At 45.8% G+C, this 24205-nt stretch overlaps 1 protein-coding gene across 1 annotated transcript in view; it reads right to left on the bottom strand.

The window, feature by feature from the left end:
- PLPP3 (phospholipid phosphatase 3) overlaps positions 1-24205 on the bottom strand; it is a 43303-nt gene that overhangs the window by 7971 nt on the left and 11127 nt on the right. Inside the window, exons 2-4 of the mRNA XM_014870578.2 lie at positions 11592-11749; positions 6733-7016; positions 5707-5764 (exon numbers count right to left, since the gene is read on the bottom strand). Coding sequence (XP_014726064.1) covers positions 5707-5764; positions 6733-7016; positions 11592-11749 — 500 coding nt within the window. The remainder of the gene's footprint in view (positions 1-5706; positions 5765-6732; positions 7017-11591; positions 11750-24205) is intronic.

Here is a 24205-nt window from a genome sequence, read left to right as displayed (position 1 = left end):
CCGTAAAAGCAGAACTAATTGGGAAGCTGATAAGGGGGAAGCATCATTTTGGTCAATTTAGTATGTTTGGCTGTTGCATAAACACTGTATTTCCCTTTTTGGAAAGAACACACACTGGGCTCTTCAGAAGAAACGAAACATCACATCATCTGAATGGAGCAGATGCTCCAAATTATCCAGATTGTTAGCCAATTAACATGGAAGGGAGCAGCACCAAAACAGCTCAGTGCTGGCTAATGCACATGGTGATTCTGGGGAATGTATCTGCAAACCAGCCCAGGGCTGGGGATGGAGCCACGGCCCCAAGGAGCACATCCCACACCCCACACCATGGTCCCTTCCATCCCAAACCATTCCATGATTCTATTTTCACATTCAAGAGCTTCAACTCAGCCCAGGTGACAGTGCAAAACTCAGGTTCCAGTGTGCTGCTGCAGAGCAAAAATAGCTCCAAGTATTATATGTTATAAACCATCACTCTCAGTTCTACCAGGAAGACTTGAAACCTGATATCTTATTTTAATCTTCTCTCTTTGTCCCATCAAATCCCTTAAGAAGGAAATCTGCTGCTGTATAATCTGACATTTGCCACTTCTGCACATTCTGGGTATCTTAAATCTTTCCAACCCACTGGACTAAAAAAGACATTTAGAGGTGAGGGTGCAAAGTATCAGTTAAAAATTAGCAATAAAAAGCAAACAGCAAGTTTGAAGCCACAATAAAGTAGGGACTTCTGGGGCTGAACTGTGTCCCTCCTGCAATCTTTAGCCCTGGAAAAGGAGTAAAAAGCAGCGTGGCACCATAGGGGTGTGCTGGGTGTCCCCCAAGTCCCCAGCACCCAACTCACACCCACACCTGTGTATCTTGGAGGACTAAAATCCACCTGAATCCATCCATCCCTCAGACACTGCACCACCAGTGTGAGGAGCTCAGCTGAGTTCCTTTTACTGCCACAATAAAGGCCATGGAAAAATTGCTCTTTATTCTCCATTCATAAGGATAGAAAAAGGAGGATAACAACACTCCTCAAATTCCACAGGTATTTTATGAACATGCAATGTTACAAAAGCTGCTCTCAAACACAAGCATCCCCTAAATCCATCCAAGGTAAGATGTGGGGTGCTCCAAACTTTGTCTCTGCCCTCAGTATGAAAGAAAACCCCAGTTAATAAGACAAGGTCGAAAGTAAAAGTAGAATTTAGGGGCCAAAAGGATCAGAATTTCCCTAAAGCAGGAATTAGTGCTATTACCAAGAAATGGAAAGTTCCTGGAAATTTATCTGAAAATCTGCTTATGAAGGTGTTTTTGTTGTTTTTGGTTGTGTTTTTTTTTTTTTTGGTCCTGGAAGCAAATCTGAAATGCTGCCTGCTACAGACTGACAGATTTGGATGGGAATGTGGAGCTGGAACGGAGCCCTTCCCATGAAGGGGTGGAAGAGCAAGACCACAACCAGGGGTTATTTCCACCACAGATCATCACAGGGCAGCACAAACCAGGAGCACCAAGAGGAGCAAGGGTGGGTGAAATGGGATCACACAGAGTGGGAGTTATTTGGAGTTCCCATCCACTGTCTCCTGGCAGAGGCTGAGTTACCACAAAGCAGATGGCTTGAGGGACGTCACACCACTCCTCCTGTGCCAGGGGACTTCCACAGTGCTGCTGGGGACAGCCCACAGCCACACACAGCCTCTGAGCAAGCCCAGGAGGAGCTGGCAGGGCTCAAGGCATCACCTCCAACTCCTGGGGATTTCTGCTCTCCAGAAATTCCATTCCCTTCACACTCACCCCACCACAGGGCTGGACTCCACCAACCACTGTCCTTAGTCACACCTAAAGTTTCCTTCTGGGAAACAGCTGGGCTTGTTCCTGGCTGCCTGACCCCGAGTGACCTCCTTCTCCAGCCCCATCTGTGAGCAGAGTGGTACCCACGGTGCTACAGGGCTGGAACCTCTCCAGCCCAAACTCATCCCAGTGCAATGCACTGCCCTGGCTGGACAAAGCCAGCTGGAAGCTGGGGAATGCAGAATTTGGCTTTTAGCACCAAGCTGGCCAGAAGGGAAGGAGAGGACATGTGCTGTTTGCCTCTTCCCTGCCTTTGCTGAGTGCACAGCACCCTCTCACCCCATCAGAAATATCCCCAGCAGCTCAGTTCACAGCTCAGACTTGATCTCTGATGTAATTCCATTTTAGTCTCTTCCTTAGGTCACCACTAAACTCAACTCCAAGTCCACAACCATCACAGAGGTTCCTTCACAAGGGCACATCACTGCTCAGCTGCACCAGGGCACCTTCTCCACCCTTCAGCTCCAGGGAGAAGCCTCACACTCCTCCTGACACACAAACCCAGCACCAGCTCTCATCTTCCAGTTACATCAGTAGAACGCACCACAACCCATTCTGAAGTCTTCTGCCTCACCCACTGACACATATTAAATACACAAGGTTTGCCTGCATTTTATCCAGAATCAGACAACGTCGCTGAGGGATATTAATTCAGCTCTTCTGATATTTAAATGTAGCCTTTCTGCACCCTCTGTGTGATTTCAGGCAACTTCATGTTGCAAACAGATCAGCATTATTGTCTCACATGCTCGAGGGGAGTGGAAAGCATCCACTGCTCCCTGCAAAGACTCCCCCACATCCACAGAAACAAAACAAAGAGTGTGGGTCAGCTCCAGAAGGCTGCATGGAATAAGCTGTTCCATACCTCCTCTTTCCTCAGCCTGCTATAAATACGTATTACAGCTCGCTCAGCCAAGGAGTAACAAAGCAAGGAAAATTAGGACAAAGAGGATTACCCAAGAGTTATTTCCCCTTTTAAATTTTTTATACAAAGGCCTGATGTTAATTGAGTATTCCTGGTGACAAGAAGGCTGCGAGAAACTTAGCCCTGAAGTCTCAGCATTTAGAACTGAATCTCAGGGGATTTTACTCTGCTGCAAGTGCCTTTCTCTGGGACTTTTCCCTCAAAGCCCTCCAGGGCTTGGCATCCACCAGTGTTTTCCTACTAGGAGCCCATGGATAGCACAGGGCTCTGCTGCCGTGCCAGGAAATGGGGAAGCTGTGGTCACTCATCCACTGCTCACCAAATATCCAAACTGGATATTTGGATGGGCAAATCCAGCCCCACGCTGCAGGAAAAGCCCAGTGGGATGTGTGGGAATCCATGGCTCTTTTAATAGACTGACTGGAATTCTCTGGCACCCGTCTCCACCAGGTGAAACAAACTTGAGAACATTTTAATTCAGAATGGGCTCCGAGGGTGAAGCCAGGGAACGCCAGGAAAGAGGGGAAGTGACTTATCCTTGAAATATGAAGTATTGTTCAGTCAGGAACCCGCTCAGGACACGGCTGATCTGCCAGGACTCTGCAGGACACGCTCAGCCCCACAGACATCCCCAGCTCTGCAGGAGCTCCTGGCACACTCCTGGTATCCAAAGTGTAGGCAGCAACCTGCTGCAGCACAGCCCTCACTTCCCAGGAATAGGGGAGCATCCGTTTTGTCCTGATTGAGATGATTTCCCGATTAAATCCATCAAACACACCTCCTGCAAGCACTGGAATGGTGGATGCCACATTTCTAACCAGGCTTTCAAAACCCCAACTCATTCATTGAGGTGGGCAAGACAGCAGGGTTTATCTTGCATCAAATAAAATCCCTATGGCTTACTATAATATCTTTTTTCTTGTAATTATTTTTTTATATTATCAGCCTCTCGAATGTGTCAGATTTTCTGCCTCCCTTTTCACATGAAATTTCTCTGTCAGGCTCTAGCAGTGACCAGGGAGCTGGAGTGATGGAGAGCAGGGTGCTGCTAGAAAAGCTGGAATCACAGAATCATTTAGGTGGAAGAGAGCCTTAAGACTGCTGCCTCACCTGTCTTGTCTCAAGTTGCCTTTTTCTCCCTTCAGTTTATCACCAAATACTTGATGTAATTTTTCCTGACTTCTTAAGGCACAAGGCAACTGGACAGCTGGTCAGACAGACTCTGCTACCAGCCATATCGCAGTTTTGGGACAAGGTAAAAATTAAAAATAAAATAATTTTAAAGGGATTGCCTCCTCCATAGAGAGGGGTACGTGGAGCAGGGTTGTGGGGCAGTCTGCTGAGTGCTGACAGCTCAAGTACTCCCATATTGGGATAGGGAAGGGCAGCAAAGAGAGACCAGAGACATCTCTGTGCTCTGAAGCATCACACAGGAGCTAAACACACTTCCAAAGCCTGTTGCAAAGTTAAAAAGAACATCAGGCAGCAGGCATTGGTGCAAAGCAGCAATGGAGAATGAGCCATGCACGTTTTCTCTGCATCCTGAGGGAACTTGGAATGCACTCTGGAGTTTTGGGGTCTCTGCCACCAGCCCCCCAAAGCTCTGTATTCCCATTTGTTTCTCACCTGCTCCACAAGAGCTGGGTTTTCAGAAAAACACATGGGAAAAAAAAAAGTTTGTCCGGCAACCTGCAGAAAATGGGTCAAGCCCTAGCAGAGAAACCATCACCATCTTAATAGGGACTGGCAGTCCTTGCTGTTCCCAGATGCTGGGCTTGAAAATATCTCAAGGCTGACTTATGTGACTGCCTACAGACCTCCCCAGAAATAAATGACTGCCCGGGTGAGCGATGGTTTCCAAACTCAGCTCACAAAGTTTTACGATGGGCTGAGCCTCCTGTGAAGCATCACCAGGGCAGCTCTTCATTGTAATAGGGCTGGGAGGAAACGGCCAAAACGTTCACTGAAGAAATACAAACGTCTTCCAAGAACAAAATAAGAGGGAAAACAAAGAAAGAATTTAATATGCTGCCCACAACTGCCTGGAAAGCTCAGTGATTCAGTTGTAGGAGTTGGTGACAGGGAGGGGGATGGCTGAAAAGGCAAGAGGGAGCAGTGGTCACTTATCTTTCCAGAGGGTAAGGGATGGGGGGAGCACTGCTCGTAGATAAAAGCTCATGTTTCATGTTTTTATCAGTGCAGTGCTGTTCCTCTGCTTGCAAATCCGAGATTACCAGGGAGGGAGGAGGAGCGCAAATCTTAAAAGCAGCACAGAACTTGATTTTTTATGAAACAAGTAACTCATAAAAAAGAAAACCAGACCCAAATCCCTCTGAGCCTCCCCTAGAAGGGAGTGTGTGTGTGTCCAGCCCCTGTGGGCAGCGCTGCCTCCCAGAGCCCCGGCAGGAAGCACCTTGGCAGCCACCCCGGCCCAGCCCAGCGCAGGAAGGGCAGAGCCATTCCTCACTGACAAAGAAAACAAGTCCCAGCCCTCCCCTCCGGATCCAGGCAGGCAGAGGCTGCTCCACCTGCTCCTCTGGCACATTTTGGAACCAGGCATCACCTCCTGACACGGCCAGGGCAGCAGCACATCCTCCCCTTCCATCCATGGAACCTTTTGGCTCGCCCCAAATTCTCCTCGGTGGAAACCACAACGTGGGGCGAACAAAATTGCACAGGCTGTCCACAAATTTAGCAGGATTTGGATTCAATTGCCACCATGGCCACATCCCAAAACTCAGCTGTCATCCCAGGAGTCTCTATCCTAAATAACACCACAGCAACTGAGGGTGGATCTTCCCACCTCAAACTCTTCAAAATTTCTTCTTGAAATTTGAAATTTCAACCAACTTTCCATATCCAACACTCATCCTGCCATTACTGCTATGGAATGTGGGACAGGGGGACAGGGGATCACTCAGGTCAGGGAGGTCACTTACCACCAAATACAGCATGGTGTACAGGGAGAAGGATGCATGCCCAGAGAAGAAGGATTTCCTGCAAAACAAAGCAGGTGCTCAGAACCAGCCAGTGTAATCCTCAATATTATAATTCTCCCTGTAATATGGTGACTTGCCTGGGGCATCTGAGGGTGCCAGAGCAGAGGGACTCACAACCCCCAGTTCTCTGGGCTATAAAAGCCCTGCTATCCGCCCTGCTTGCTGGTGAGGCAGAAAGGGAACGGATGGACAGGATGCTTGCATTGTTTGTCCCTTCCTGGCCTGCTCAGGGGACAGCAGTTATTTCCAGGATAACGCAATAACTCATCATCTCGCCTCAAATAACCGGGAAACCCTGAAGAAATGAGAACAGAGCACTTCTCCAGTTGCTTGATTGCAGCATGAGGAATGTGCCCCTAGAAAAGTCAAAACTGGGAATCTGATGGATGTGATAGAGCTCCAAGGACAGGCACTGGCAGCCCTGCCTGTGTGGTGGAGCCTTTGCTGAGGGGAAGCTCTGCTGTGACACACGGGACAGCTCGGGCTGCTCACCATGAGCTCAGCTCTGGGGGTGAATTCCCACACAGAGCAGCAGCTCAGGGAAACAATAGTGTAGGAGTAGAGAGAAAGGAAAAGAAATATTGTTCAGCTGAGTGCCACACTTCCCAAGGGAAACTGCTGCTCACTGGAAAACTGATTTATGGCCTCCGCAGAAAAAGCAGCATTTCACAGAATTCTGGAATGGTTTTGCCGCAAAGGACATCAAAGACCAACTCATTCCACCCCCCTGCTATGGGTAGGGACAGCTTTCACTAGACCAGGTTGTTTAGATGGAGATCTTCCAGGGATGGGGCATCCACAGCTTCTCTGGGCAATCTGTCCCAGTGCCTCACCACCCTCACAGGGAAGAATTTCACCCTAATATCCAAACTAACCCCACTCTCAGTTTCAGACTGGAATCCTCTATTGCTGGCAGAGACACATTTAGCAGCAGCAAGCCTTGGCTTTGGTGCCAGGGGCTCTCACCTGGCTTCCTGCACCCTGCTGTCACTTCCCCTGCAGGTGTAGTTCTGGATGTAAACTCCCTTGGCGCAGTTGATGGTGGAGAAATCCAAGTCACAAACCGCCAGGAAATGCGGCCGCAAGCGCCCGACGGACACTTTGGCAATGTCTGTGAAGGACTGGCTGATGGCACAGCCAAAAACAAAGCAGCCCACTTGCTTGTAGAGAGCTGCCACGTAGGGGTTCTGGATGAAGGAGCGGGATTTCTCCTTCAGGTAGTGGATGCGGTAGAGCTCTCCCGTTATAATCTGTGAGGGAAGCACAACACAGAGGTCAGAGAGCAGGAAAAATGCAAAACCAGGCGTGGCTGTGAGAGCAGGGCTCAGACAGCTCTAGGATCTCACACCAAGGATCTGCTCCTGTAGGGAGGAAGGAGAAGCCATGCCAGTGTCTCTCCATCCTCTCCCTCTTCCCTCCCAGTGCTCGGAATGTTGGTTATGGAAAAATCCAACAAACAAAACAAAAGGGTAAGTTTTGGGTTAGCACGTTGGCATATCTTTACAAACGTGAAATAACACCCCAGCATAGTGGGAAAAGAAAATTGACATAAACCAGATAAAGAATTAGTGTGTGTTGGGAAGGAGAGGCCAGACCCACTACCCTCTTATCAAACTGATTTTGGAGGAAAATAAACCCACAGCCTGCTTATCTTCCTCTCTTAAAATCATTAACACAACAAGGGAAGAAACAGAAAGGCCCATATTTTTCAGATTCTGGCCCAAAACTTGCTGCCAGCAGACACAATTCAGACCTCTCAAGGTCTCCAAAAAAAGTCCAGCAATTCTGGGGTATTTCAAGGAGTCTTGCTATCACATGCCAGCAGATTATGTTTTTCTTGTGTCAAGGGTGCTGAGGTTTGACAAAATTGCCATAAATCACTGTCAGGGAGCAGAGGATCCAACTTCTCACACTCATGACTCTTAAAAGGCAGGTTAATGAAAATCAGGCTGTGAAATGAAGTCCAAATGTCTCACCTCTCCCAAAGAGCCAAAGATTTAAATTGTTCTTCGTCACGCTACACACCTAAATTTTAAACTCCAGATTTACAGCTTTAGGATTTCATTCATTACTCTAAATGTTTTTATACCTGAGTAATAAATCGAGGCAGAGGTTTTGGTCTGGGTTTTTTTTTTTGGTTTTTTTTTTTTTTTTTGGATGCCCCCTTGTTCCCTGCCTCTCTGTAGTCACGGGGACTGTGATATGTAAAATTAACTGTCAGGAAAAATGCCTTCATGTTAATCCCTTTCTGAAGCAGCCAGCAATATTCCTCCCAGTGTGGCAGCCTGCCAGCCATAAGCAGGAGACGAAGCTCCCCTGCCTACCTTTTTTAAAAGCTTGGCACAACCTTTGGAAAGTAATAAACTGGAAAAGTATGGCAATTAGACTAAGAAGAGTTGAAGCTCTATCATTGTTTGAACTCATTCGTACCAGGGCTTGAAAAAACAAACGTTGACCTAAGGCAGCCGAAATTGCAGCTAAGCAGGCTTTATCAAAGAGAGATACAACTGTAATAACAGAAAATATATGCCAAGCTAGAGCAGGCTCTGCTACCATGCACAGAAATTCTTTGAGTGGCTGCACCACCATTTGGGTTTACACGTCACAGCTGAGATTTCCTCCTGGAAATCTGGTAGTCACCATGGCTTGTTTAGGGAGCTGCATCATTTGAATCCTCACAGTCTCCAAAACCATGGTTTATCTCCATTTTGAACCACTTTCCAGCACCAGATGCCAGCCAGGAAATCTACTCGTGTGAGCCTTCAGAGGGAAGTTGTCCTGGATGGACACAGAGGCTCCTGCATGAGGGCAGGTCCACTCCCAAAAGCCTAAATTCATAAAAAGGGGAGCTCTGAGGCTCAAAACTCATGGCTTTCAGAGAGAAGACCAGACAAATTATGGATGATATCTGATACTGGGAGATGTGCCATTACTGCAAACTCACAAACACATCCATGCAAGCCTGAGGCTCTTGGCCTGGGGAAAGGCATGTGACCATTTTAAACAGGGACCAACAATAGTCTGGGGATTAATATTTTTCTCTCACCGTTGGTGGTCTGGGTAATTGCACACATGTAGCAGATTGTAAATTGGAGCCTTCTTTCCCTCACTGAAATGCTGCTGGGTACCCAGGAACCCTCCCCAGCTAGTGAAAGCCATGGATCAACTTAATGAGAAGCTAAAAATTGGGTAAACTTGGCTTTTTGGCAGTGCTGTCCCAGATAAAGCAGGATGGTGAAAAACTAATGCAGCACAGATGTGCACAGACTAGAGGGACATCCTGGAAAGAAAATTAGTTTTAAAGATACCAAGCTCCTCTTATACCTTGCACTCCTGGCAAGCCATCCACACGGGACATGTGCCATTCCCAGGTGATGGGCACAATTCCCTGGCACATATATTTTAAAATGTTGGTCGCTAGAGAGAAGCCAACATCAAACTTTTCTGTCTGTGAATGCTTTTTGCAGACTTTCAGTTGTCAAGTTCATTTTATTGTTATTATAAGGTATCACCAGCAATCCAATTAGCCTGTAATTACTTTCAGAGCTTTTCTAGCCACTTGCTTTTGGTGTAACATTCTCTGTGCTAATCACATTGCAGCGTATCACCTTCAACTGTAAAACAGCCAGCTAATCCAGGTGTGTAACCTAGATCACCCAGCAAATTAATTTTATTAGGAATTTCTTCATAGCCCTTCAAGACCTATCAGGTGTGGGGACATGGTACTCCTACGGGGCTCAGGAAGAGGAGTGTCACCTTCCCCTGGCCATCCAAGGGACCACCAACATTACATCAACCACCCTCTAGCATGCAGAGCAGCCAGGAGAGAGGTGAGAGTGCACAGCCCAGGGGCACGAGCCTCTCCAGTGTCATCTGCATGGAAATTTGCCTGAAGTCAGTAAATACACAGATATTAAAACCAAATGGATATCCTCTCCCATCCTGATGCAAGCAAAGGTCTCACCTCTGCCGTTTACTTAACAAACTCTCTGGGTGTCCTCAGGCCACTTAAAACATGACCTGGACCTTTTTACCCCAGGCTGGACTGCCTGTGACGCCACATAAAGCGAGGGTGTGAAATTTTGGCTGCTCCATCCCCAAAGCCAGCTCCCTGGAAGTCCTCACAGCCACTGCCCTTTGCCTTCCAGAGGCAAAGGATGTGAGCGAAAGGAGTGGAGTCAGTGCTTTGTGGATTTGGAAGGAATTCCTATTATGCTACAGTAATTCTGGTATCTGGGTTACATCTGAAAAAGGAGGTCAGGCTGACTTGAATTTTCCATGCAGGCTGCCATAGCAAAGAAATCTGTTGCTTCAGTTCCTTGTTAGCCATTTGTGTCACTCAACAGCAAATAACTGAGCTTTTGAATTTACCTTATTAAGTTACATTTGTTGTGGGCACAGTGAAACCAGGGCAGAAACATCCAATTCTTTGGGGATTTTCTTTCTCTTTTAATTGACCTGCTATTTCATGGTAGAGAGTTGATGGATCACACAGGCAGCTGATTATGTTTCCAGTTTCTGTTCCAACTCCTGTATTTGCCACTGCCTCATTAGGGATCAGAAGCCCACTCTGCATGGAGCTGGCGTGCCGATAGCTCTGGCAGTAATGCGAAAATGAGAGGCTTTTTCATTCCATTTTTATGGCTTTTCCACGCTCAGGGGTCATTCACCTGCAGGGTGAAATTCTGTGTTTATAGAATTGGGAGCCTGGCACCCTTTGGGCTTATCTTGTGGAGGGAGAGGGCAGAGGGACAAAGCAATTTTGGGAATCTGCTTTGCTGAGTGTGTCTATGATGGAGAGGTGAAGGAATCATGGACATATTCACATCACAAAGCAGCAAGGCTGAGCATGGGTTATTTCCAAAGCAGGCACTGTGCCATCCTAAAATATCTACTGCCCATGACATTCCATTTTTGAGGAAAGGTGAAAGGGGAACTTTCACTTGTGCTCCTGACTTCTCCATCAACATTCCTCCCAGCTGATGGAGCAAGACGAAGGTGGCACCTCTGGGAAAGCACCTGAGCTGTTCTGGCAGCAGGTGAGAAGGAAAATGCAGGTACTTTTCACAGGGGAATTTCATCTGAGCTGGAAGAATTGCTATTAAGCAATAGCCAGGAGACAGCTCTTGTCTTCTGCCCCAGACCAAGCACGTGTGGGCATCAGGAGGCTCAACTCATGGGCTGAGTTCAGCTTTTTGGCTGACAAATAAAGTTCTTGCCATGCAATCACTGCCTAGCACGGCTCTAGAAAAACTGGCACAAGGAAAATGAAGAGGCATTGGGAAGGTGGGACATTAACTACATTTTACAGTGAGGACTCTGGGAATATGCTCCCTATGGGAGGTTTTAATTGTCTTTTAAAAATGGTTGTAATATGCAATCTCTTAAAAACCTAATATTAACCTGTTAAATTTTCCAGGCACTGGTTAGCTGAAAAGATGTATCCTTTCTTTGTTTTTTAAACCTTATAAAATAGGCAAATACCAGGAGTTATTTGAATAGGGACAAACCATGCCAAGTCTTTACTGACAGTCAAGTGTTTTTGCCTCTACTCTGAACTCCTACCAGAGGGTGAAAAAGTTTTTCTGTGAAGCTCACAGACTTGCCCAAACAGCTTTGGGCCTGTTTACAGGCTCCAAGAGTAATCTCATTCCTCTCATTACAACCTTTCATTTGTAAATGTTTGCAACTCCACGCTTACAAAAGCCAAACAATCGCAGAGGAGATGCGGCCCCGCTAGATACAGTGGCAGCATTATCAGGACAAAGAGGTGCCAAAAAAACCCCTTCTGGGACAGAGGAGGAGGCTCTGGAGGTGGGACTCACCGCGAGGATGGCGATGAGGATGCCCGCAGCACACAGCACCGCGTCGTTGATGGTTTCCACGTTCTTCTGCGGGTACCTGATGCTCTCGTCGTCGCAGTAGAAGCCCCTCTGGTAGGGTTGGATTGTGCTTGTCTCGATGATGAGGAAGGGCAACCCGGCTGCAAAAAAGGGGAGATAACAACCAAACCCATCAGCAATACGGGCAAAAAAAAAGCATTTCACAAAAAAAACCAAGATCCAACTAGAAAATCCCTTGCAAACCACACATCACCGTTCCTGGTGCTTTTCTTTCCATATCGCTATCTTTCCGAAGGGAATAGCATTGGGATTTGTTTTTCCAAGCTGGTCTTGCAGGGAAAAAGCATCTCCTCTGTTATGGTTATCAGATGTCTGCTCAGCCTGGTTCCAGTTAAGCCCTGTGCACTGCAAATATTAACTTACAGGAACAGACCCCTGGAGCAATCCCTCTGCAGAAGGCCATGAAAACCAATCTGGCACTTCTCTCCAGGGAGGGCCTGATGCTCTCTGGAGTGCTCTGGGCAGAGCAGCCCAGAGCTGTGCAAACAAACACGGCAGGATCGAGTGTCACAGATGTGATATCTTCTCTCCTACCTGGCCAGCCCAGCCACTCTCCATCCCCACCACTTCCCTGTCTTTGAAGCCTTCCTTAGCTCACCCCTCTTTGTTATTTACAGGGTGTATTGACAGTTTTCTGCCAGTGTTTGTACCTACTGAGGCACCAACCATGTGCTTTGAGCAGCTGTGGGACACCCATCCATGCAAGGACCAGAGCATTCACAATGAACTCCCATCAGAGCCTGGTCACCTTCAGTCACAATAAAGCCACGTGAAATCTGGGATTTAAATATTATCTCTGTGGAGGATTTCTGTGTCTGTACAGCTTGGCTGGATCTCTGCACCAGGCAGGGAGCAGATCTGCTCAAGAACATGGGTCAGGACACAGTATGGAGGGGACACACAGAAATTGTGGCATGTCCATAACTATGCCTTTTTTAAAGTTTTTCAGACAAATACAGCACTGCCTCAAACCCAGAATGGCGTTTCCCAGTCACAATGTCACCCTGGGCAGGCCACCCTCCTTCCCTTTGCCTCAGTTTCCTCATCCATCTTTGCTGTTAAGCCCATCATCGAGAGGAGCACTACATCCCCACAAAACCAAGCCCCAAATTCCCTGAAACCCATGTTCAGAGTAAATCACAAGCCACAAGGTACAGGAAACCCTCCTCCCACTTGCAGAGTGAAACCCAGGTAAGGGGAAAAACAAATGCACAGTGGTTCCAGCTGTCCTTGGGCCAAGACAACAGGTCTCACACCCAGATCCTACAGAAGGAATTAGGGAATACCTGTCGACCACTAACTTGCTTAAGTATCTGTGGGTTTGTTTACACAGCTAGCAGTTAAAGACATCAGAGGGTTTTCCCTTCTAAAACGAACAAAAGTAATAAATAAAAAATGGAGAGCTGTTGGGTCTGACCCAAAGTTGTCCACAGTACATTTGTAGTGAGTACCACCTGCTAGATGTGATTAGCAAGGGCACCATCCACGTTGTTCAGAAGGGTCACCAAAGTAATGTTCCCCATGCTCTCCACAGGAACCACGCTCTGGATTTCACTTTGCGCAATCTGCTTTGGCTCATTTTCCTGTATGTTAATGGCTTTGCCTAAGCCAGCATTACTGCAGGGTTTTGTTAGCCTTAAGAAAAATCCCCATCACCTGTGAGCAGGGACAACACATACTGAAAGCAAAGTTTTCAGGTACCCAACAGTGGTCTAGGCCACTGCTCAGGACCACTTTCAGATCCCCTCAAAAACCTCTGGAAATGGGTGAATTGCAAGTTCTGGGCCCTGAGCTGCTTGGCAAGGCGGGGCAGTTTCCACCACATGTGTGAACCAGCGAGGAACAGTTTCAGAACTGCCTGCCCAGCTCAGATTTGGTAAATAAATTCGGACATCTCGTGTGAATCCAGCTGATCTTCATTCCATGATTTAACCATTCTGATGCCCAGCCAGCTCGGCCCCAAAAGCCTGCCTCTGATGCCAGCAATCCCTTTTTAATGGGCCACTTAAAAAGTCCTTAGGTTTCCCTAGGAGGAGGAGGAAGGGCAGGGGGAGAAGCGCTGGGCACGATCCGGTTTCAGGGTTGAACTCGGGGAGCAGACACACCACGGTTACGTGGCTCATTGTTATTCCTCCAGTTCCTCTTGCTAATGGCTTTCACATGACAGGTCTGTAAAACACATGTTCCCACAGACAATAAAATACATCTGAAAGCTAAAACCGGCCCTAAAAAAAAAAATCTTGAAAAAATAAATAATTTTTTTTAAAAGAGACAATAGCGTTCCTATATATTCTGTGAACCCAGGAATAATAAAGATTTGTTTCTCCTCCATTCATTGAGCAGCATGGGGTAGTATTTCCGTGTTTCAATTATATGTACACTTGCCACAGCTATAATAAGAACGTAAGTGACCTATATGGGACACATTTTCATAAAGCACATAGGCATAGTTTGGAAAATCCAATGGGTTTGTTTTCTCTCCTACACACTTGTGGTTTAGTGGGATATTGCCAATCAAGTCTTGATATTTTTCCAGCAAAACACTAACCTCAGATTCCCTTTTTTTTCCCTTCCCCCTTTTTTAACATGAGAAACATAAACACACTCCCTATAACTGAATGAATATTACTCAGAAGACATAACATGCCTTTGATTTTGAGGGTTGGGTGAGAGGCTGCTCTTTCACCCAAGGAATGGAGGACCCCAGCTCATGGCAAACAACAAATTGTGCTCAAGGTGGCTCTTCTTCCACGAGCTTATTTCTTGGAGGGTGAGTTGTGTGAGGGACCAGGTCACCATCCACATTATTTTTGGCAAGGGGATTCCAGCATGGAGAAACCTGTAGTGGTGCCAAAAGGCTGCCAGAGTATGGGCTTTGCAGAAAAAAACACTACAGAGGGAAGTCTGGAAGAAGACAGAAAATTAAATGCAGAGAGAGATGCCTTTGGGATCTCTCAAACAAAACACCACAGAGACATTATCCACACTAGGAGATCTGCCCGAGGCAAAATGATCCAGAAGTGGGGCTTACAGCCCACACACCTTGGAAATGGAAGGCAAGCAGAGTAGGGCTGTACTGTGAGGATGGAACATCTGGCCTCATCACCTCTCCTGCCCCAGTCTGCCCCTCTGAGTCAGCATTTTAACAAGGAATTCAGAGTGTGCATCCCTGGCTGCAGATCTACAGATTTAACAGCTGAACCCCATAATGGTGTTAAATCTTTGACCTCCACCACTTCCCATCCCTACACATGGTACTAAACTATTGAGGATACAAGAGGTTCATTTCAGGGAACAGCGACTTGCTGTCACTGAAGTGCATGACAGATGTACAGGGCAGGCAAAAAAATTACTCTGATTTTGGGGATGTTCACTTTTCTCCAAAAATAGTACTATCTGGTCATTCTGTCTGTGGGTACAACTCACCTACACGACTGCAAAATCTTTAGGAATTCTGCAGAAGGGCCTCACATCCTCCTTAACACCGGTATCTCCGTGCTGGGAAATGACACAGAAGCCTGTGGACCATGTCCTAAAGCATGGACACAACACTGGCACATCCAAAGGGACCTGTGCAACCAGAGAAGGGCTGCTACCCCATCTCACAGGAAACCAAAGCATGGAACAAAGGCATTTGCTTCTTCCAATGCAATAAAGGTAAACGGCACTGAAATCACCTTCTGACCTGCAACATCCTTCACAAGGTGATGCAAAGTTTCTTTTCCTTGTACAACGGGGATTTTTTTGCTTTAATAACAGAACAAGGAAATCCCAACCACAAGCTTTTATCCAGCTATGCTGTAGGAGATCAAACACAGCTCCAAACCATGAGCATAAAGGAATTCTCCTGGGGACTGATCCTGCCCCATCCAAATGGGCTCAGCCCCACTGTGAGCAGCACGGAGCAGGTGTGGACACTGAGGAATTGTGTGAGGCACTGCGGGATGCTGTGGGGCTGGACATTGAAAAATGATGTTGCTTTTGTTGGGAGGAAGTCCAAGTGACTTGGTGACCTCTAACTGCTGGTGTCCTGTGCTAAGGTATTTCAGAGCTGGGTTTAAATTTATTTGTCTTTCCATTTAATAAAGCCAACAGAGTTTGGAAATCTAGCACCAAGGAAAAAAATATTCCTTTCTTTGGTCAGCACCTTTATTAAGAGGCAGTTAATAGGCAATAATCCTGGGAAGGCTGGCAGCTTGAAAGTTAAAACCCCAGCACCAAGCCTAAACAAAACTCCCGTGTACTCTCTGACCAGCTTGAAATGTGCATAAAAATCAAAAGCAGGAGAAAAAGGGGCTCTGTGTTGGATACAGCACTTTGAATCTCAGAGTCTTTGAAAAGTTAACACTTGTGCAGATTTAATGGGGGGAAAAAAAATTTAAAAAGGGGATAAACTTTCCTTGGCCACTCATCAAAAAGTGGAAAGAGTGGAAGGCAACAGGCATATGTGCAGTGACCCACCCAGGCCACTCTCATCTTCCCAGCCCAGCCTTCACCTTTGCACCAAATTAAACACCATCACCACCTTTTTCTTCTTAAACGTCTGGTTTTGATGGAGTTTAGTTTTTTTTTTTCCCTATTAAATCTTCATCTTTTAACCCTGCAGGTCAGTGGGATGTTGCTGGCTATCTCAACAAAACAATGGTAATTTCTAACAAGTATTCCATGATGCTTTTGCCTGTCACTGTCCAGGCCCTGGGTGCTCTTAGGGTTTCACTAGATTAGACATCTACCTAAATCAGTGAAAAAGACCATTAATTAATTTGGCAGGGCTGAGTGGGGTATCTAATTCCTTACTCAAGTCACACTCTGTAAATATTTGGGTACCTACAAGAGACAGGCTTTCTATTTGAAGTACTTAGTGGCTGATCTTGGGTACATATAAAACTTATTTGGTTTACAATATTTGTACATATTTAAAAATGCATATAAACTAGATTAGCCTACGGTAGGCTTTTATTGGGGCTTTAAAATTTGGCTTTCCAAAACTGTCAGAGAATTGCAGCCCTGAAAGACCAGCCTTGGCAACTGCTGCAAAAATGAGCAACTCTTGAAGCCAACTTACACTGTACTTGTATAAATATATATATAAATACATAAATAAAATTTAATAACCCAAAGAATAGAAGTATTTCCACATTTCTGCCATATCAGGCATGTGCTGTCAATCAAAACAGAGCCCAGCTCTGCCCTAGCACTGGGTGTATCTGAAGGAATAGCAGGAGCATGGTCAGCTAAAAAAATAATCTCAAGGGACCAGATCTGCACCCCAGTATCGGCCAAAATAAGGATCCTACTGCACACTGGATCAAGCTATTAAATTCAGATTTTTAAAGGTCTTGAAAGCATCAGTGGTGTGCCTCCATCCAAATATTTTTGACTGAATCTGGATATTTGAGGAGCACATATTCACTAGGACAAGCTCTGCTATTTTATTGATCTTAATTGTTCTACACTTTGATTCCAGCAGTCCAGCAGACTGATCTGTGCATCTGCCTGTATTTTGGAAACACATCTAATATCTTTGTTTGCAAAACAGATTCCATTCAGCTCAATTACAGTTCCATCACTCTCAGCTGACACATGAGGAGAGAAAATTCTCCACACAAACAAACCCTAGACTTTACAGTAAAACAGGTACCTGCTTCAGAGTACTGAAGAACCTATAAACAAAGATCAGTATATATTGCATTTCTCTGATTTGACCTGTTTGGAAAAGTTCTTGGGCACAATGGGTTGATTTCCACCAAAAACAAGAAAAAAGATTAAGTAAAATAATTTAAAAATTAATTAATTTTCAACTAGCTGTAGGTTCCTTCATGTAACTCCCATGAACATTTAACCCATCTACATTGTCTGGCATCCTTCCTATGAAGAAAGTGACATTTCTGTTGTCCATTTTATTAGTTTTATTTTTCAGCTAAATCATAGGAACTTCAAACCAAACCTCACCATTTTAGGTCCACCAGATGCTACAGATTCCAAAAGACTTCCTAGTGGCAGACACAGGTTCATTTTGACTTACATGATATTTTTTGGGTTCTTACTCTGTTGGGGTTTGTTTCTTTGTTTTTAGTAAGAACTGGTTAATCAGGAACACTGGGCAAAACTTCTCATGCCTGTTAGTGCAACAGCAAACAGAAGAAAGCAAAAAAATATTCATTTTCTATATGGACAAGCCCATAACATTGATGACCCCAGGCTGCAGAGGTATTTGAGAAGTGCCTTTAAAAGGTGTCAGAAGTGACAGGTGTCCCTACCTGCTGCCCAAACCCATCCCTGGAAGTGTTCAAGGCCAGGTTGGATGGGACTTTGAGCAACCTGGTCTAGTGGAAAGTGTCCCTGTCCATGAAAAAGACAAACTTTAAGGTCCCTTCCAACCTGAATAATTCCATGATACTCATCCTTTGTGGTTAATTCCCTGTGCAACCTGAAGCATATTTATTAACTCAGCCGTCCTAGGAGAATATTATTACAAAAATTCTATTACAAAAAGCATCTTGGTCACAGATACTTTAAGCCAAATGCCAAATTATCCTCTTGCACTGCAAATTCCTCTGGATTTGAAACCAAGAGTAGAAATATTTCCTGATGTGGCTGGAGCACAATGTGCCAGCCTCATGCTCCAAGAGCTCCAGATGGACAGGAATGCTGCCATTTTTTCTTCCAGGGAGAAAAAGTGCTTTTAGTGAGTAGCTGTCACCTATTTTCAAAGATAAGGACCACATACTAAGGAAGAAAGAGAAGGGAATTCTACAGAGAGCATTAAATTGTTCCTCACGAGAATTTGGGGTAAACTGATGCATTAAAAAACCTTTTTATTAAAGTGCACATTTATTTTCAGTACCTCAGAATGCATTAATAAGAACAAAAGGTCTTGTCCAAGCCACAGTATGTAGGTCCCCATAAAATTCTGCATTTGTGGGATAAAACAGATTTAAACCAGACTGGCCAACCAGCAAATTTGGGGAGGGTGAATATAAAAGATATTACCAACAGGAATCCAGAACCAGCTCCAGCCAAACTTGATGGAAACAAAGGCATCATTTCACATTGTCTACAGCAAGGGATAAAATGCAACACCCATGAAAACCTCAAAGTGTCAACACCTTCTGAGGCACCTCTGTTCATCCATGTGCTTTGGAAGTCTCACAGATATGACAAGCCTGACCTAGGATGACCCAGCTCGAAGAAAGGAGGAAAATTAAAAAAAAAATAAAGATGTGCCTGTGAACTCTGCAATGGTGAAGGCAACCAGCTCATGTGAAAAACACACTGTGGTGACTATTATGTTTTCAATTACAAATGGAGCGAGCAGGCTTTGCTCTGCTGGTCAGCAGGGTTTGGAACGAGCCTTCACCACCCCTGCTCTGGGCTCTGCCTTCGAGGAAGGGCTCAGGACACTGCCCAGCCCCAGCAACACTCTGCACCCCATTTCTTTTGGGGGGAATCCAAGAGATTTCTGCCAAATCAGTGGGTGAGCAAAGCAGCTGCTCCCCTTTGTCCCCACCATCCCCCTGGCTGGGTGAGCCCTTATATTTCCCCATGTAATCACAACTCTGTTCTACTCATACAGAATCATACAACGATAGAAAAGGTTGGGTTTGAAGGAACCTTAAAAATCACCTAGTTGCAACTCATGCACTCATGCACAGGGATGTCACCCACTAGATAAGGTCACTCAGGGCCCCATCCAACCAGTTCATCACCCTCTACTCAAAAGGAAAATTTTGTGAGCTGTAGGTGCTGTTTTAATACATAAAATAGCAAGTAAAAATTCCTTATCTCAGCTTCTTCCCCTGAACAGTCTGACACAGAAGCCCTGGCTCCTCCTCTTTGCACAGACACCCCAAACCATAACAAGAACAGGTAGAAATATAAAACTGTAGCCAGTGTAATGCAGCCAACAAAATTCTATTATTTTTAACTCAGTAAAGACACAAAGCATATGAAGCAAAATTAAAGCCAGTTAACTTAGTCAGCATTAGGTCTCTTAAATAAAAATTCATCAAACTTCATCACTGAACTTCCCAAACATCTTCCTGAGCACCATGTCAAGGCAGTGCCACTGTAATTAAGCACGTTTTTGGGACAACTGCCCCTGTGCAGGAGGCAGCAGAGGCTCTGGCCATAGCCCCGAGCATGCCACCAGTAGCTTTTTGACCCAGTTCTGTCAATGTACCTATTGTAAATGCAAAATCCTTCTTCGGATTTGAAGCAGCAGCCACCTGCACAAATAAGGCCGGGTTATAACTCTGTAACCCAATACAAGCACTGGAAGCTTAAAAAGTTTGTATTCCAAAAAGCACTTCTGACCCCTTCCTTAAAAGTTCACTAATCACTTTTAATTCATAATTTATTTCCTCTTAATATACTTGCTTTATGTAATGCCCCCTTTCTCCCCCGCCTTCCTCTCCTCCTTTCTTTTTTCTGGAAGTTCCCCAGGAGAAAATGGTATTACACAACTGCCTTGATTAACTGGAAATGAAGCTTTTCCCCCTCGGTAGTCGCGATTTGGTAGAGTTTCCAGGACATAAAGCACGTCCCAGAGTGCTGAAAGGCACAGAGACGTGGGTGGAAGTGATCCAAAGGCCCTTAAAGTGATGGGGGTTGATCTTGGTGGTCCCCAGAGCAGAGCACTGCAAGGCTTTGCCGATTTATCAATGGGTTAAAAAAGTATAGAATTACCATTCTTCTTGTTCCTCTGTATTTTGACTGCTCAGAGTGGCATCCTGATGTTTAGCAGTACATGATAGAACCGAGATTGTGCTGGTAATATTAAAAAATAAATAAAATAAAATAAATATGTAAAATAAAAATCATGCTCCTGATTAAAATAGCTTTGTATTACAAGGAAAGGAGACTTTGCAGGGGAAGGAGGAGGTATGACAGCTTCTGCCTTGGCCATGCTGACACCTCCCTGAACACAGAAATTTAAGTTACTTATGTGGAAAGCATCTGGGAATGGGGTATTTTGGAGGGAAGACATCACCTGAAGTGACAGAAATATCCACCCTGTGCTGCACACAAGGATTTACCTACCCTGGCCCATCTGCCCCTGGATGAGACCCTGTGAATTATCTGTGTCCCTAAAAGCCAAACAGATTTTTTTGGGACAGCATGGTTCCATGCTGCACACCATCTCAGACTTTTGGGTGCTTTTATCCCTCTAAGAAACTGAAAATCCTGTAAATGCAGTGTAATATTAACACTGAAAACTTCACCACCCTGTTCTGCAAGCACAGGGCCAGGCAGGGTGGGCACAGGCACGTTGTCACCCCAGCCCCTTTCCCATGCACAGCACAAACCTGTGCATTTTTCCAGCCAGGTGACATCCCATAACCCTGTTTCTTTATGGGACAGGATGAACTGGGCCACGTCTGAATGGCACAGGCAAGGGCCAAGGCTCTATTCACACTGACTCGAGGGACACAACATGTACCATGCCTTTTAAAACCGAAAATGGAGAACTCCCAATTTCCATTTCCAGCCTCCTGCAACAATGCTGTGCCCTGCTGTCAAGGAACGTGTGAATAAATTGAGGAAAGAAGGTTAAAGAAGCCCAAGGGAATAGGAGTCTCTTTTTCTTTATTGCAGTTAATTTTGACAAAGGCTCTTCTGTTTCCTCTCCTCTCCCCCTTTTTGTTTTTTTGGAAGGGCTTGGTGCCAAGCTGCATTATTCCTTTTCACCATGGTACTGCCATGAAACCCGCCTGGTATGTTTGCCTGAAAATCGCAAGTTTTCATGGAAATTGTTTTTATCTCAACAACTACTCCCTTTGTCACCTCAGACGTGAAAAGAGGAGGAGAAGGGCTCAGGCTCAAATCCCATCCCTGCAACAAAGCATCCATGAAAAACCTGCCCTCTCAACAGGGCAGAAACTCCCCAAAAACCCTTTTATCACCTCACTCAGAACACCAGTGCAACTGCAAACCCATGAGAGATGCTGTGCACAGCCTCGGTTTGAAACACTGAGGCTTGGGAAAAAAAAAAAAAAGAAAAGCATCCCATTGGTGGGATTGTTTTGAAGTATTTTTTAAGTGGAAATAGTTTCTTTTCTTGCAGCCCATCGTGGCAACCAGAGCCCTCTGGCTCCTGTCAGCAAGGCAGGAGCTCCTCAGGGGTGTCCTCTATTTCCAGCCTATTTACTGCTCTGCTCAGAAAGGAGCCTATAGATGCTCCAGTTCTCAGATTTGGGACTTTGGAGGGACTGGGTTATTCAACAAACCAACCCTTTCTAAACAGTGTCAAAGGAGTGATTTGATGCCTTTCAGTGCTTACCATACAAAACGCTGAAAGACCAGCAGACTTCAAAAGCCACAGGAGCGGAGCTGGAGTTTGGCAGGAGTTCATTAGCTGCCTGTGTCCTTCTGTGTGTGGCTTGTAATTACATGCAGACCCGGTGCCAAATCCTCATCTACTGAGGGGTACCAATTAATGTGCTGCTGGATGATTCACAGGTAGCTAATGTCGAGATTTATACACCCGGCGTGCCAAATAGCCCATGCTTTTTTATTATTAATATTATTAATATTATTTTAAGCTGGCCCTTTTTTCCTTCTCTTTTCGAGTTATCATATAAAAACAAGGTTTTGGCAGTAAAATTGGGATTGTCCAGCCTGTTCCCAGGGCCACACACTGATGGGCCCGATCTTGCTGACACTGTGTACCACATCTGCAGGGAAATGCACATCTCTTGGAGCATGGGCCAAGGGCTGGCAAGTTAAACCACCTACTGTGTTTTCCCTTTGTAAAAAGCAGAGGTTTTCTGCTCCAAGGAGAAAAATGATAAAATTGAGGCACCATTTGCATTCTGTACTTGGCTTTTCTGCTGCTTGCACCCTCTTACTCCTACAGGTAGCAAAACAATAACAGCAGAAGCTTTAAGAACAGCTTGGGGAGCTGAGGAAGCAGGTAAATAGAAGTGATAATTTATTTTTTGAAGGGGAAATGTACACAAGGCTGCATCTCCTGTAGGAAAACATAACAGTTGTTAGTTTCTCTGACAAAAGATTAAAAAAAACACCCACAACAAAAAAGAGCCTTTCTTCTCTTACTTGAAATCTGCATCCCTTTGCCTCTCTTACTGGGGATCTGCATCCCTTTGCAGCCAGCTGGCTCCCAATGCAGCCCTTGGCAATTAAAACCTTGGGAAGTCAAACACAACAGCAGGGAAGTGAGCCTTTTGTTTTCCTGTTTTGTCATTCCTGTCTTGTGTTTGATCCCAAGATTTCTCAGGCTGGAGGGAAACCGTGGGCCCAGTGGAGCATCTTGGCTGGGCACAGGTCTCCAAGCTCACTGGTTTGTCACTGCTGATGGTTTTCCCATGGGGAGCATGGAGATCCAGGCCTCATCTCCTTCTGTTTGACTTGCTCTTTTCCAAAAAACGCTGCTTCTCAGCCCTGGGGGATAACAATTCCAGGAGGGCTGTAAGTACAACCCAACGCTTGCACTGCTTTATCCTTCTCTAATAAACCTTTCACTGGATTTGACATGATACAGGTCTAGTCCAGCCATGAAAGCTTTCCTGCTTATCAGGAGAATTTTTAATCAACCAGCAGGGAAAACATGGCCTGACATTTTATTGCTTCCTTGTGCTTTGCTTTTTAGGTGTTTTGGTTTCTTCCAGCTTGTACTCTTGCTAATCTCTTTAGCCAGGGATCAGTGGAAAGCCTCAAGTTTTCCATGCCCAGCAGCTTCCCCTGGATCATCTGGAGTCAGGGCAGGCAGAGGAGTGTGGGGACAGTGAGGGGTTTATGGTGGGATGGAGAAGAAGGCACCAAGCTCTGGATTCACTGCAGGTTCTGGAACAGGGTTTTGTCCTGGCCACAATTACAAAACAACAAACAACGTCTGTGGGGAAGGGTCATAAGAAGTTCAGCTTTCCTCTATTAAAACCATCTGGTGCCTATAAAAAACCCCAACTGGTTGCTTGGGATGGTTGGTAGCACCTCCTCCCCTCTCGGCTCTTCCTGGCACCTGACGGGAATGTGGTGGCACCAGAGGTGTCACAGTGAGGGACAGGAATGCCACAGGAACAGGGGCATGGCAGACACCCCCTCCACTTTGCCTCCCTCCTGCCGCAAAGAAGGTGCCCCAGCATCCACCTCATTTCACTTCTTATCTGAGCCAGAACTTCTTTACGAGGTGCCTGTCCCCTCAGGAACGCCAGCTCCTGCCAGAGTGCCCTCGGTGAGCCCCTGAGAGGGCTGAGCTCTCTGAGCAAAATAAAACATCCCTGTGATGCCTGCGTGGGACCCTGCAAAGGGTTTCTCCAGGTCACAGTCACCAACGGGTCCCCCTCCAGCATCAACAGCGAGAGGCACCGCCAAACCTGCAGGGGATGGGAACCTTTATTAAAAAAACCAAACAGAAAAAACCTAAACCTCTCCTTTGTTTCCAACAGAAATAAAAGGAAAAGAAAGGAGAGGAGAGCTTAGAGCCAGTTCCCCAGCCTGTAACACAAAACCAGGCTGTGCTGGGAAACCTTACACCACGCAGCATCCAGCTCATGTACTCCTGCTCCGCTCGCCGC

This window comes from Sturnus vulgaris, chromosome 9 (assembly GCF_052056855.1).
Source record: "Sturnus vulgaris isolate bStuVul1 chromosome 9, bStuVul1.hap1, whole genome shotgun sequence".
Taxonomy (NCBI): Eukaryota; Metazoa; Chordata; class Aves; order Passeriformes; family Sturnidae; genus Sturnus; species Sturnus vulgaris.
This window is presented reverse-complemented; position numbering and strand designations above follow the sequence as displayed.